Source organism: Ahaetulla prasina, chromosome 1 (genome assembly GCF_028640845.1).
Source record: "Ahaetulla prasina isolate Xishuangbanna chromosome 1, ASM2864084v1, whole genome shotgun sequence".
In the NCBI taxonomy this organism is placed as follows: domain Eukaryota; kingdom Metazoa; phylum Chordata; class Lepidosauria; order Squamata; family Colubridae; genus Ahaetulla; species Ahaetulla prasina.
This window is the reverse complement of record NC_080539.1, coordinates 226027441-226042037: the sequence shown is the minus strand read 5'-3', so window position 1 is coordinate 226042037 and position 14597 is coordinate 226027441. Positions and strand designations below refer to the sequence as shown.

The 14597-nt window shown below is 39.4% G+C and overlaps 1 protein-coding gene across 2 annotated transcripts in view; it reads right to left on the bottom strand.

Annotated features, from left to right (window-relative positions):
- Positions 1-371: 371 nt before the first annotated feature.
- Positions 372-14597, bottom strand: part of CYTIP (cytohesin 1 interacting protein) — a 28556-nt gene continuing 14330 nt past the window's right edge. Inside the window, exons 2-8 of one of the 2 annotated variants that reach the window (XM_058192442.1) lie at positions 11662-11711; positions 10347-10401; positions 7483-7570; positions 7272-7365; positions 5751-5820; positions 2431-2497; positions 372-983 (exon numbers count right to left, since the gene is read on the bottom strand). In XM_058192442.1, coding sequence (XP_058048425.1) covers positions 520-983; positions 2431-2497; positions 5751-5820; positions 7272-7365; positions 7483-7570; positions 10347-10401; positions 11662-11711 — 888 coding nt within the window. In that variant the 3' untranslated portion in view covers positions 372-519. The remainder of the gene's footprint in view (positions 984-2430; positions 2498-5750; positions 5821-7271; positions 7366-7482; positions 7571-10346; positions 10402-11661; positions 11712-14597) is intronic. The other variant, XM_058192432.1, reaches the window with a different exon arrangement.

Sequence of the window (14597 nt, the reverse complement as noted above, 5' to 3'; positions counted from 1 at the left end):
GATTGGCTGTCAAACTCCCAGGGGGTGGGGGTTTTAGCTAGCCTTGCTGGCTGATGTAATCTTCCCAGGTGCCATGTGGTGAGTTTCTGTTCTAGATGGGTTCTATTATGATGCAGATGATGGTTGACAAAGGGGGGAAATGAGTGAGCTTAGCTGAGGCTTTAATGGCCCATTGACAAAGGTGGGGGGGAGTGAGTTTCTGTCTCTGACCCATTGACAAAGGGGGGCGGGGAGGCAGGAAGCTGCTTTCTTTAAAACAGGTTTCTCCATTTCTTATCCAGGGAAAAAAATTCTGCCTTTTAAATATTTTCTAAAATATTTCATTCTTCTAGGAGGGGGGTGGGTGCTAAATTCCTACATCTTGAAACTATATCAGAAAAAAAAACCCAAAGCCATCAATCCAAGCTATTTATTTTACTTCCATTTATTTACTGATTGAGAATATGAAATGCAGGCCTGATTTGATTTCAAAAATGCAAATTGCAGTCCAAGATTTCCATGTCATTCTAAACCTGTTATTTAGATACGACTTTCATCGACTTCCACAGCTCGGTGAAGGCCAGGAATGAAAGTCAACAGCTTCCTTTGAATACTTCCCTTTCTGCTTTTCCGCGGGAGAGTCCCAAAGATCTTTGAGAAGTTATCTCCATTCTTGGAAGGAGATCTACAGACATTGCTAGTCACACTGATACTCCGATGCCTTCTCAGTGATGTCTTCTTCACTTCATTACTACCAATTGGAAGAAAGCAGTCATCTTCTGTACTTGACTGTCGGCTAAAAATCTCTTTAGCGGGGTCTTCGAAAACACTGGATTGGTAAAAACTGTCCTCACTATCCATAGTCATTGAGCTCAGGCGGCTTAAGCAGCTGCTTTCACTGGAAAATCGGGGCTTACTGCCCAATCGGGATTCTAATTCAGCATGATCACCAAAGATATTAGGTCCTTCTAATCCTGCAGAATCTGGTAGTGAGCAGACTTCTCCTAAAAGGCAAATGAAAGAAAACAAGCATTATATTCTCAGAAATGTTTGTTTGTACCAAAAGAATACCAAAAGTGCTGTTTGATTACTGTGAAAACACCAGATGCCTTTACATGTGAAGCAAAATGTTAGTTTCCAGACTTATTCTGTATGAGTATGAGAGTTGAACAGGCATAAAGGTGACTTGAAAGCCTTCTCATATTACTGAGTTACAATCCCTAGCAACCTTTAAGGTTGTTTCCTTGGTAATCACTGGTAAAATTTTCTTAGTATCATTCGGCCCTGTTGAAGCAATAAAGCCTGTTCTCATTGGTGCCATTTTGGCCTAAATCATGTTTCTCAACCTTGACCAGTGGTGGGTTGCTCCCAGTTCGGTCCGGTTCTTGCGAACCTGTAGTAATGGTGGCAGAAGGCTCCGCCCATCTGCCCCAACATCATCATGGATGGTTTGCGCGTGCGCACAAGCGCTCCCTTTGTGAACCAGTAGAACATGCGCTCCCTTTGCAAACCACCCCTGACCTTGACCACTTGAAGGCGTGTGGATGCTGACTGGGGAATTCTGGGAGTTGAAGTCCACACATCTTCAAGTGCCCAAAGTTGAGAAACACTGGCCTAAACAATGCTTGGTTGTCTCTAGAAAAGGCAATAAATTGCTATGATACAGTGCCAGCAAAGTCAATGGAGGAGAATACTGAGAACTGTAGTTTGGATTATTTTCAGATTTTGGATGCTAAACTATAGTTTAGAAAGTGCAGATTCCAATCTTTTTTCTGCCACTATTCCCCCCTTCCACGAGCTTGACCAAGGTAAACAAATAAAAAAGTCCAGAGTTTTAAAGGCAGCATATAAATTTGATAAACAGACAAATAAAGAAACAAATAAATCACACACCCTTTGAAAGTTTTAAGTGTCAATCAGAACTCAGCAGAGTCCAAAAGGGAAAAAAAATTACAAAGAAAAACCAAAATTAGTTTTGAAGTTTCTAGAGCACTCCATGTAACTTGGTATGAAAAATATTGATTTTTTTTCCAAATCAGCCAGAAAAGATATGAGTCAGACAGAAAAATTAGTGCTGGTTTACTTGATGTATGTGCTTTAGCTATATATGAGCCTACATAAAAGTTTATTGGGGAACTGACAAGGAACTATAATAAAACTAAGCAATCGATAACCATCAATAAACAGCAGAATGGCAAGCTTAAAAAAATAATGACTTCAATATCTAATTTTACAATTTCCTCAATGTGGCACACCCACAACATAGACTATCGCAAATGTACTTTTCGTAAAAGCAGAATATGGCTCTTATTCCTCTTCAGAACTTCCTTCAAACTACGTAAACAAAATTGAAACTAAGCAACTTCATAACCATTAACTGAATTTGCATACATCTGTACAGAAATTGGGCGTTACCGTTTCTTACATCTGCCACAGGACATTCAGACTTACCACGAGCGAGGTCCTTTTCTCGTAAGCACAGGGCCTGAAGCTCAGCCAACTTATCTTGCAAAGTTTTCTGTCAAAGGGAAAACAGCACTTTGTCATTTGGAAACTAATGTAACTCAATCTTTATCATGCTTCAGTTATTTTTCATCAGGAAAAATCTGACCTGAGGATATCTCAAGACTGGATGCAGAAATACAGGTAGTCCTCGACTTACAACAGTTCATTTAGTGACTGTTCAAAGTTACAACAGCCCTGAAAAAAGTGACTTATGACCGTTTTTCACACTTACGACCGTTGTGGCATCCCCATGGTCCTATGATCAGAATTCAGGTGCTTCACATCTGTTTCATATTTATGATGGTTGCAGTGTCCTGGGGTCATGGGGTCAGCTTTTGTGACCTTCTGTTAAGCAAAGTCAATGGGGAAGTTAGATTCACTTAACAACCGTGTTACTAACTTAACAAATGCAATGATTCACTTAACAGCTGTGGCAAGAAAAGTCGTAAAATGGGGCAAAACTTACTTAACAAATGTTTCACTTAGCAACATAAATTTGTGGCTCAATTGTGGTCATAACTCGAGGACCACCTGTATATAGATTTTTCTTTTGTGTTCAGTCCAGTTCTAAATTACTTTAATGGAGCCTGATAGTTTTCTATCATAAAAGTAAATGACTTAATATACAGGTAGGCCTCAAATTATAATCACAGCTGAGCCCAGAATTTATGTTGCTAAGCAAGACAGATGTTAAGTGAGTCATGTTCCGATTTACGACATTTTGTGCCATGGTTGTAAAGCAAATCACTGAAGTTGTTAAGTGGATTGTCGAGTTGGTAAGCGAATCTGGCTTCCCACATTGAAAATTTGCTTGTCAAAAAATCATTAGGATGGTTGCAAGTGACAATCCCAGCACCCTGGGATGCTACAACCATTGAAAATACATGCCTGTTGCCTAACACCCAAAGTATGATCACATACCTTTGGGAAAGTTGCAATGGTTATATGTGTGAAAACTGGTCGTGAGTCACTTTTTTCAGTGACATGGTAAATGCGAACAGTCATTAAATGAATGATTATAGGTGGAAGATTACCTGTATTGAGAAAGTCACAGCATGGGTTATATTTCAAGCATTATTTAGATGCACAGTTTCTTGGACACTCATGGCCACAGCTGGTGGCTTTGACTGATGGGCCAATTGCTGCTCTCCAAAAACTGGAAAGGTTTTGATTTAACACTAAATTTCCTCTCTGGTCTTAATAAAGATCACTATTTGGTGGCAATTTTCAGAGTAGGAAAGCCATCAGTAGCGAGCAAACAAAATCGTAACATAGACCGGAAATATCTTAGGATGAAGTTCATCGCGAGGTTTAGATCTGCCTTGTGGAACTGAAGGTCAGGTGGATGTTAGGAACACCTGGCATGTCATTTGGACTGGCCATCCCACATAGAGTGATAGCAAGGGTAGGAGCAGATCCCGTGTGTTACTTCCATAGAGTGGGCTTTTCTTACAGATGTTGGAACGATTCCGTTTGGGAACCTTTGTGACTTACCATATATATAATATCTGATCCCTCTATTCTAGTGAGCCAAAATATTATGTGGGCAGGATCTAAGGAAGTACAAAAGAGCTGACTTGGATTTCCAGTAATATGGTACAGCTGAAAATGGATCACCTCAACTTCTCTATTTTAGCCCTTTTGGCCCCCTAACTTTTTCTTGAATTTTGAGGGCTAACACTAGAATAGAAGTGGACAATTCTGTTTAACTTTTATTTATTGGATTTATAGCCTGGTTTTTTCCCCCAGGAGAAAAAGGCAGTGGCTTTCACTTTCTTCCTCTATTTTTTTCCACAACAGAAACCTGTTGTGGTCCGCTAGCAGCCTGCAGAGCTGGCAACGGAGTCAGACAGCGATGAGGCTGAGAAAGAACATGGGCCATTCCTGGAGGCCGGGGATGGCCCAGATGAGGGCTCTGTGTCAGAGGTGGGGCCAGGGCCATCAGGGAGTGATGTGCAGACTCCAGAGCCTCTAGAGGCTGACAGTAGTGAGGCAGAGGAACAGGAGGAGCCTGTTCCTAATGGATGCATGAGAAGAGCTGCCAGAAAGCAAGAACAGCTAAAGCAAAGAGGATGACTCAGAAATAGGGCCAAGAGATGATTGGCCCCTCCCATAAGGCTTAAAAGACCAGCAACGGCGTTTGGGCTGTTTGCCGGAAAACAACGTTGATAGCCTTGTCTTGCTGCATTTATTTCTTGTCGGCATCTTCTGCTTTTGAACTTTTGCCAAGAAAAGCCTTTGGCAATTTGTCTAATTAGACCAAGGTTGGTGATAAGACTGAAGAACTGTGTTATGAAGAATTTGCTTTGATTTAGTTTGGACTACGCTGAGAATTAGTTAATTCTCAGCTGTTCTAATAAAATTTGTTTGTCTTTGAACTGACTGAGTTTACTACTACCTACTTGGGCCTGGGTCACAACAAACCCAGTAAGGCAGATTGGGTGGAGAGAGAGAGAATATGTCCAACATCCTCTCATTGAGTTTTAATAGTGGACAGTGGATTTGAATCCCCTTGGCCTTGGTCACATTATCTTAACCACCATAGCACATTTGAATCCTCCCTGTATCGGACGGCAAACTCTGGGACAGTTGGCCAGCCCAAATGGTTATTTTTGGCTAGAAGGTTGTCCAATTTTATAGAAGACGGCAAAGTTTTAAGGTAGCTTCAGTGAATATTTCACTTTAAACAAATAATAATAAACAGGTGTGTGCCTGTGAGTTCATTAGTGAGTCTATATCTATAGCTATAAAGCAGGGAGACAAATCCTGGCAAAAACACCAAATATTTATTTATTTATTTATTTATTTATTTATTTATTTATTTATTTATTTATTTATTTATTTATTTATTCGATTTGTATACCGCCCTTCTCCTGAAGGACTCAGGGCGGTTCACAGCCAATAAAATTACATATAATACAGATTAAGAACAGTATAAAAAACTTATTCAATATATGGCATAAAAACTAAAATAAGAATAAAAACCCCATTTAAAACTACATTTAAATAGATAAGTTGAGGAACTGACTTTGACATCAAGTGTTTTCATTTATGGATGGTTTAACCTGGATATGGACTTTGTAGGCTGTTTGTTTCTCTGTTCACTGAATTGCTTCCAAAGCTTCACGATAATCCTGATTCAGTGGGGCTGCTCTTGCTGGGATCCAGCTTTGCCTCACTAAGCAGCCCAAGAGGTTTCCCCTCACCTTAGAATCTGGCTGAAACCAATACGCACGCTTGCTTTCCATTTTACATAGAAATCGTACCTTCATGCAATGCAACTTGGTTTCCAGTTCCATTCTTTTCATAATCAGGGCTTCATTCACCGTATCTAACCTATAAATTCAATTACCGATATCATCATCAGTGTCTAACCAACAAGTGAATTACTAATATCATCATCATCATCATCATCATCATCATCATCATCATCTTAATATAATTTTATAGTGGAAATACAACCTTAGGAATGGAAGCAAGAGTTGGTTTAGATCAGTCCATTTTAGAAAGATGTACAGAAAGAAATATTATTTAGGGTTAGGGTTGGAAAAGCTAGAGTAGGCAAATGTTTTTTACTTTGTCACTCTCTGACACAGTCAGCCACAAAGGCCTTTGGAGGGCTCTAATTATGATATCAGTGAAGTTTAAGGAGAGAGAGAGAGTTAAAGAGACCCGAAAAATTGGAGCTGTGGATGCAAGTTCCCTCTATCTGAACTGGAAGATAATTTAACTAAAAGTTAACCTTTTAGTTCTTTTAACTGAAAGTTAAAATAAATAAGTGCCAGTAGTTAAGAAATGACAATAGTTGCAAAAGAATGCTACTTAATCATGCCTTCAATTTAGTCAAAGGGAAAAACAATGAGAAAGGTGGTTCAACTAGTTCAGTGATGGCGAACTTTTTAGAGACCGAATGCCCAAACTGCAACCCAAGGCCCGCTTATTTATCGCAAAATGCCAACACGGCAATCTAACCTGAATAATGAGGTTTTACTACCTAAAATAATGATAAACAAGGCAGAGTTCAGCTAAATGTTCTAAGAAAAACATGATAAATGCACTTTTCCGCCCCTTCGTTTTTTTTCTGCTTTTGAAATATTACGTGTAGCAACAATAAAAAAGAAAAACTTTTGTAATATCATTTCTCTTTTTGTCCCTCTCTCTTTCTGCCTCTCTTTCTCTCTCTCTCTTTCCCTCCCTCTCTCTTTCCCCCTATCTTTTTATCTCTTTCTCTTTCTTTCCCTCCCTCTCTCTTTCCCCCTCTCTTTCTCTCTCTCTCTCTCTTTCCCTCCCTCTCTCTTTCCGTCTCTCTCTCTTTCCCTCCCTCTCTCTTTCCCCCTCCCTCTCTCTCTCTCCCCCCTGTGGGAGAAACGCGATGGAGCAGGGCTGGGGCGTACCCACAGAGAGCGCTCAGAGTGCCACCTATGCATGCCATAGGTTCACCACCACTGATCTAGTCGTTGAATCTCATGAGAACCATGAGAGAAAAGAACAGTCACTGGACTGTCCACTATTTCTGATTTTTGGGGAAACCGTAGTTTTGAGTGGCAGAGTGCTACAATTTAATCCTTGTCCTATTGTTATGATATATCTCATTCATCCATCAGAAAGTTATCTTGCCATCTCTCCTCCCTTTACAATACAAAGATTGTTCCCATTTGCAGTGGGTTTCCGATCTAAGGAGAGCAATCATCTTCTTTCCTTAGCATGTGGAAAAACTGATGCAATTCCCACCCCAATCAATATCAAATACATAATATTACAGAAATAAGATCAGATTTCTTGGTTACCTTAAAAAATTCCTAGATGATTTAATCATGTCCACCTGTTCTTTGTGACTTAGTCCTTTAATGCTCACGCCATTGATGCTGACCAGGATGTAACCTGTGACAATTGCAAAATGAAATGTGTTAGAATATGTATTTTGCTGTTCATCAACCCTTCTAGATTATCAGAAATGTGATCCCTTAAACCATGAGAATTCTAAGGAAGATTACTTACCATGTTGGAGTCCAGTAAGAGAAGCTGGGCTTCCTCCTTTCACGTTGTGAATATAAGTGCAAGTTTCCATGAAATGATTACTTTGGCACTAAAATGGAAGAATTAAAGAATTAAAGCAAAAAATGAAACAAAAAATGCTGTTAGAAGAGAAACTCTATCTTTTGGGCCAATTCCTAGCTATCATTAGAGTGGCCACCTTTTCAAAGAATAACCTGTTATTTTAGTTGGGTTCACATGATTCATTGAGAAGATGACTACATTTTAGCCTGGATGGTGGTCAGTTGACTGGTTTATCACACAAATCCAACAGATGAAGGGGAGTAAATCAATGAGGGATAAGCATGTCATGTGAATTAAGTCTGCTAGAAAGTATCCTCCATTGACAGGGTTGTCCAATGCAAGCCTTTGAAGTTACTCATTATAGTTGGAAATTGGGCAACAATTAGTAGACTCGGCAAGCAGATGCCTCCGACAGACCCTTTTATCCTCACTAAGGGCTAGTGTATTTTATTTAAAATATATGAAATGATGTCTTGTTTTGTCTTCAGTTTTTGGTGGTGCGTTTCTTCTTGGCAGTGTGTAAACAGCTATCCTGAGCTCCCAACATGGTACAGGAAGGTCAGTTGCCTTACAACTCTACCAAACTGCCTACGCCCATGGAAAGCTTTACTTGTCAAATGCAAAAATAAACATTTCCTCTTTTTATCCTTTAAAGAAACATAACAGGAACAATCAGAGGAAAAAATAGGCTTCCCACCCAACAACTGGGCTGTCCTGTTCTTTCATGGCATATGACTGATTACCAAGCTGCACCAATATGATTAGGAGGAAGCTGGGCCATTGCACCACAGAAGATTCTCTGCACTGTTCCCCAGTCACCTTTTAGAACATGCCACAAAGGGAAGAAAAGGGAACGGGCAGTGTTGAAAAAATCAAGAGGGCGGCACAATCATGCAGTTGAAATCCCACTTTTTAAAAGGTGCATTGCACAAATTTGTGGCTGCTCTCTTGAGTTATTTGACACACACCCCGCCCTCAAGCCCTTCATAGAAACCCCTGAAAGAGAGGGAGCAAGGACCAGGAGCCAGACCCAAACATTTTGCTGCCTATGACAAAGTAGCAACCATGCCACATGCGGTACCAAATCTGATTGAAATCTGATTGATTGATGTTTCTTCAACTGTGATAGGAATACCACCTTTCCCTGTGTCTGAAGGGAACAAGCTAACTTAAAGATGCCGCTCCGTTATCCGACACTCAACTTTCTCCAAAGCACAGTATCTCCTGGAATCTGATACTAGAGGGTGAATGACTCATTTTACCCCCTGGTAGGGCTGGCCCTATGAAGAACACATAATCCCCTTTCATTCTGTCTTGCAATTACTTGGCTATAGTTTCTCAGCTGAAAGAGAGGCCCCTCCACAGTCAGCAGGGTGGTGGGCAGGGTGCCAAAGGAGGACACATGGGATATCAGCAGCAACTGCCATGACTTGAATCCAAAATCACACAGTTGTTGTCACTGGGACACCAGTGCCAGTTGCTTCAGACATCGCTCTTATCTTCCTCTTTGATTCTCCAGAATTGTATGGAAAAGTGTGGTCAACAATTATACAAAGTGAAACACTTTGCATATGTTTTAATGGCAAGGAGGGGAAAGTGCACATACTCAGACACATACATATTGTATCTTCTGCGTAGGAATAGCTAAGATGTTTAAGAAGTAGATCCCTCTTTTTTGGTTTGTATTGCCTGTCTGTGCTACATAATCCCTTCAAATGTTTATTTCAAAGAATTAAGATGACTACATATCAAAGAAAGGTGTTCTGACCCAGCTCCCCAAACACGACAAGTTTTGTCGAGCCTCTGAAGTTAACTCAAATATTCCTTTATTAGGAGCGCCAGCAAGAAGTTTCTCTCTCAATGCAGACTAACAAGTCCAGCTGGCTGGAAGATGAATAGTTGTCTGCCACATCTATTTTATCTCTGCCCCCTGCCTTTTATCCCCAGAGCTAGGTGGGGCTTTGTTAGCAGCGGTGGCTCTTCCTTCCCAAGGATCAGCCCACAGATTTCCACTGCTCTCCTCTTCTCTGCCTTCTGCGCATCCACGTATCAGGCACTGGCCCCAGCTGTTCCTCCTCTTCCTCATCAGTCACCTCCAGACCTGAGGGCTGTTGACTCTCCATCTGACAGCTGACAGACAGCCCAGGCTCCGCCTCTATCTCTCCCTCTCTGCCAGCTCCATTCCTTCTTCCCCCTCGGAGCCCCCAGGTTGCCTTGCTGCTGACCCTGACTCCAATGCCTCCTTCTCATCTTATTTGGCTGCTGGAGAGGTTGGCGGCCAACACAGCAAAAGGACTGTTTCTTTCATGGTGAGTTAACTCTGGTGATTTCATAGATACCCCTGTGCAATGTTATGGTTTTTCCCTAAAAACGTGCAACGTAAGATACAGTAAACAAAGAGCAAGTGGCCTAAAATTGCTCCATTAGCTTCATAAATGAAGCTAGTTTTGAAGTCTTTTCCATGTAATTGTAAGTTCCTTAAGCAAAATGACTCTGATGGGTCTTCCTTTTCATTTGTGCCACATTCAGTATGGAAGTCAATAGAAGCAGCGCCCCAAGGAGCTACTGGTAAGGAGCTACTGTTTCAATTTTTCACAACGTTGAAGTTGTACAAACTTTAAGAGGAAACATTTAGGCCCTGCTGCCATTGTGGAATGAGCCATCAATATGATGAACATCAATAAGTGAGGAACATCTTTACGAGTATCAATGTATGCCTTTGTTGAAATCAGTCTTCTGGAATTACTATTTGCCATCCTGCCTATTAGACACGGAGATGCCTATTCACAAAGTTAAAGCCTCACCTGGATTTCAAATCCAAATGTTTCATTGTCTTCCTTGAAGATTTTAAATGTTTTTCTGCGTAAAAAATAAAATAGGAAGAAGTTGTTAAGCTATTCCATCTAACATTGCTACCAGTAGTGATTGGAAGATATACCATCTTTCCCCGAAAATAAGACCCTGTCTTATATTTTTTTTGAACCCTGAAATAAGCACTTGGCCTTATTGCCATGCACTCAAAAACCCGATTGGGCTTATTATCAGGGGAAGTCTTATTTGGGGGGAAACAGGGTAGTGAACCAAAATAACTTTTGAATGGGCTTTTTTTATGAAATAATCTTCAACTTTACTGATAACAAAAGTAATACGGCAAACTCCTCCATTGAGAAAATCAAATCGTTCTCCAGCTTGGTGTCCTCCCGCAGTTTTCAAGTAGCACAAAATCCCAAAATATCTTGGGAGAAAGTGGCTCTAAGAATGATGGTGAAATAAATGAAATAAACCATGGACACAAATTAGATAAAATGCAACTCAAGGCAAGGACTTCCAGGTTTGAACTCAAACTCAAAAGGTAACAAAATAGACCTGAGAGAGTTTTTGATTCTACTGAATTCAAAATGGGCTTCAGTCATGATAGGGGACAGAAAAGGCAGATGGTGGTTATCACTCTAAAGGGGGGATCAGTTCAACATGTGAAAAAATTAACAAAGGACACAGCCGAGAAACCAAAGTGGAGCAAAGTGGGTAACAATTTTGCTTTTATCTCACATCTCCTCCAGCTCACAGTTTATGTTCATATTTATCTCCCTGGCATAATTTTTGGGACAACGCGCACACACAAAGTTAAAATATATCTATTCAGCATATTTATTTTCTGCATCAATCCTTTCAGGTTGCATACTCGGCTTCCCGATTTGGTTGAATAAATCGGATTGTGAACTTAACAGAACATAAAATGGCGGGTCACTTCCTCATGCATTTGCTACCAGATCAATCAGCGGTTTCTTTAACATAGATATGAATTTGCATGCAATGTCTTCCAAGAGGTTTTTTTTTTTTAATCTAATATACATACCTACTTACTGTAATTTCTTAATGCCATTTTGCCACAATGTGGCATAATAACTGTATTGTTAACTGGTTTCATAGAGAGGTTGCCCTTATGAATTATTTAATCTTTTCACCTCTGTACAACCCACATATTTCACTGCAGTAATCTCATGCTTACATCTTCACCATTCATTATGTTCCTCTATCTTCCTACACATTTGTTGCTTTACAGGCAGGCAGATAGTAAACAAACAATAAAAGAAAGGAGCAAAGTAATATCTCTATTACCTGTGTGGGCCAGAAGATTTGCTTATGGAACTTGTTCTATTTAAAGCAAGCTGGAAATAGAAATGGAGAGCAGGAGATTAGTTCCGTCACACACAGAGAAATATTTTTTCTATCAAATAAAATCAGTAGCATGATGAAAACTTTACACATGGACTGATAGAAATCCTTAATAATGAAATTAACAAGACAGCTGCTTTCCTAAATACTTCATCATGAGAAGACAACCAGTATAACTAAGATAGAAATCTTGTTCTGATTGACCCGAATTTTGTTCATAACCAACTTTTTCAGAATAGAAATCCACATATGGACCATAACCATAATTGCTGTCTTTCATCTTTAACTACTAGTAGAATAGAAATATACTCATCTGGCTAGCTGTCATATCTAGCAGCTACTTTGGTTGTCAAAAAGCCTTCCTGAACAAGAGAGACCTTTCATCGCAATGTGGACATTCAGTTATCATGAACAGCTTCTTCTCCATAAAGTCATCTAAAGCTCTCATCAGATCTATTAAGATCTTATCTAGAATGGGTAAGGGAAATCTTCCTTTGTTTTGCCATAAATTTGCTATTGATGACTTTCATATACCACATGCTGATTTGTTAATTGTTCAAATATATATGTACCCGTATGTGCCTTTCTAATTCTGTTTGAATTTTATGTCTCCTTTTATTACTACATACAAATTCCAGTTTATTTATTCTTCCCAAACTTTTACAGGGCAGTCTCTGCCATCTTCCTGAACAAAATGCCATAGCAACATAGATTCCTCATTCAAGAATATCAAGAAACTATGCAAAAGAACAACAACAGAAAATAACAGCAGCAACAGCAACAACAACAGGAGACTGTATTTTTTGCAGATTTTGATTATATTATTAGGATCCATTCTAGTTGTACAGAATTTTTGGCTAGAATTTACTAATAAATCTGATAAATTTGGCACTACTTAAAATACTATAGGAGGACTTGGTTCAAGCATCTTTAGACATACACATGATGTTCATAAATTGAGAAAATGCTGTAGCCCTTTTTCACTGGAAAAGTAGAAGCCCCAATAGGGCAAGACACTGTATGAGTTGGGTCCTTTTATTATTTATTTATTTATTTAAATGGATTAGCCACCCAACTCTAGTGGTCTTTGGATGGCATATAAACTAGGGAAAATATAAAAATAGTTAAAAGCACTTAATACGGTTGCCTTGAGTTAAGTGTAGTCAAACAACAATATCTACTGACTTCTGAACATAATATTAAAACGCATTCTCGGTGGCTCATTTACACGTTGCTGTAGTTTTGCTGACAATGATACAACTGTGGTTTTCTATTGCTTTCTTCTGAGATTTTTTTTAAAAAAGTTGGGATTTCTGAGATTTTCTATATATGAAGTCAGTAACCAATCCTTGCTTCTCTTTTAACCAAACCAAAGCTATCTTCATAAGTCAAAGTAAACCGATAGCCATGTTATACCTGTCATTCAGTGTTATCTCCTTCAGACAATATCCCTGTCCTCTGCCTATCAGGTACATACATGTGATAAAAGCAGGTTTTCCCAAATTAAAGCATTAACTAAAACATAGAGGAGATGTATGGCAATTGTAATATGGAAATAAGATAATGCATGTTTGATGCTCGTTCCAATATAGAAATAAAATAATGCATGTTCTGCGGAAAGGGAGGATGTTAGCTTGTTATTTTTCATTGTCACTTTTTTCCCCTCCCATACAAACATTTTTATAAACTGAACATCTGAATGCTAAGCTATATAATCAGGCAAACATTTATTCAAGTAATCTAAAAATTAAACATCACCACTGTATGGCCTGAGGTTAATGATTACATCTGTGAGAACAAAACTCATCTCCTTAAAATAGACAGTAAGAGCTGCTCCTGGTTTAACTACCACCGTCTGACTTTCTCAACATATTCTTAAATGCCTCAAACTCCCCATTTGGCACAAGTAGACAGTTAAGATAAAGCAACAGAATTTGTGTCAAAGGTGGCTTGGACTATGGCCTGACCTTAAGCACAGGACCCGTGACCAGCTGTGTTAAAGCACTTTCTCTATCCTGGCACTCAGGGCTGCCTTAATGATGGGCACTTGCCCATGGGCCCCATGAGCATAGGGGCCCCATTCTAATCTCTGTATGTTAACCCTTCAATGCACCTTGTATCATATAAATACAGCAACTGTATGCCTTATTGAGTATTATTGTGTTTTTCAAGCCTCATGTATTGTCCAAATGTTTATCAAATGTTGATTAGTTGTTACTGCGCAGCATGTTTTTAATGTTTCCACACCAATTTTGTTGGAAATGCCAATAAAATAAATATATGTTTATTTACTTTATCCACCATTTACATTTTTATTCCTGTGACTAGTTGTCATAGGAGAACCAGTAGACTGCTTTGCCCAGGGCCCATAATGCTGTTAAGACGGCCCTGACTTTAGTCAAGGAAACGGCTGTTGTTAGAACAAGCTACATCTGGGCTCTGCCTTTGGATTGCATTAAAATCAGTTGGGATTACAATCCCTTTATCAACGCCACTCCACTCCCTCGAGACTGCCCCAAACATTTTTCTGTCTGACAGAGAAGAGCAAAGGGCACCATGCACTCCAGCAACTTTCATAGTGCTGAAATTGCTATGAATTATTTGGCCACGTGAAATAAAAAATATCCCAGAAGAGGAAGGGAAGAAGAAAGAATGTTCATAAATACATACGCATATAGATATAAAACCATTTTTCTATATATAAACCAAAAGGTAATGGGAAAGAAAAGAGAAGACCAAAAAGATAAATAAATCACCAGCTAAATCCCTACTAAATTTCTGTAATTCAAGCAATGCTCCCGGTACAGAACTTTCTCTTAAATTACTTTAGGCTTGAATCTTTTGAGCTGCCGATAAATCTTCTGGCAAATCTATTTCTG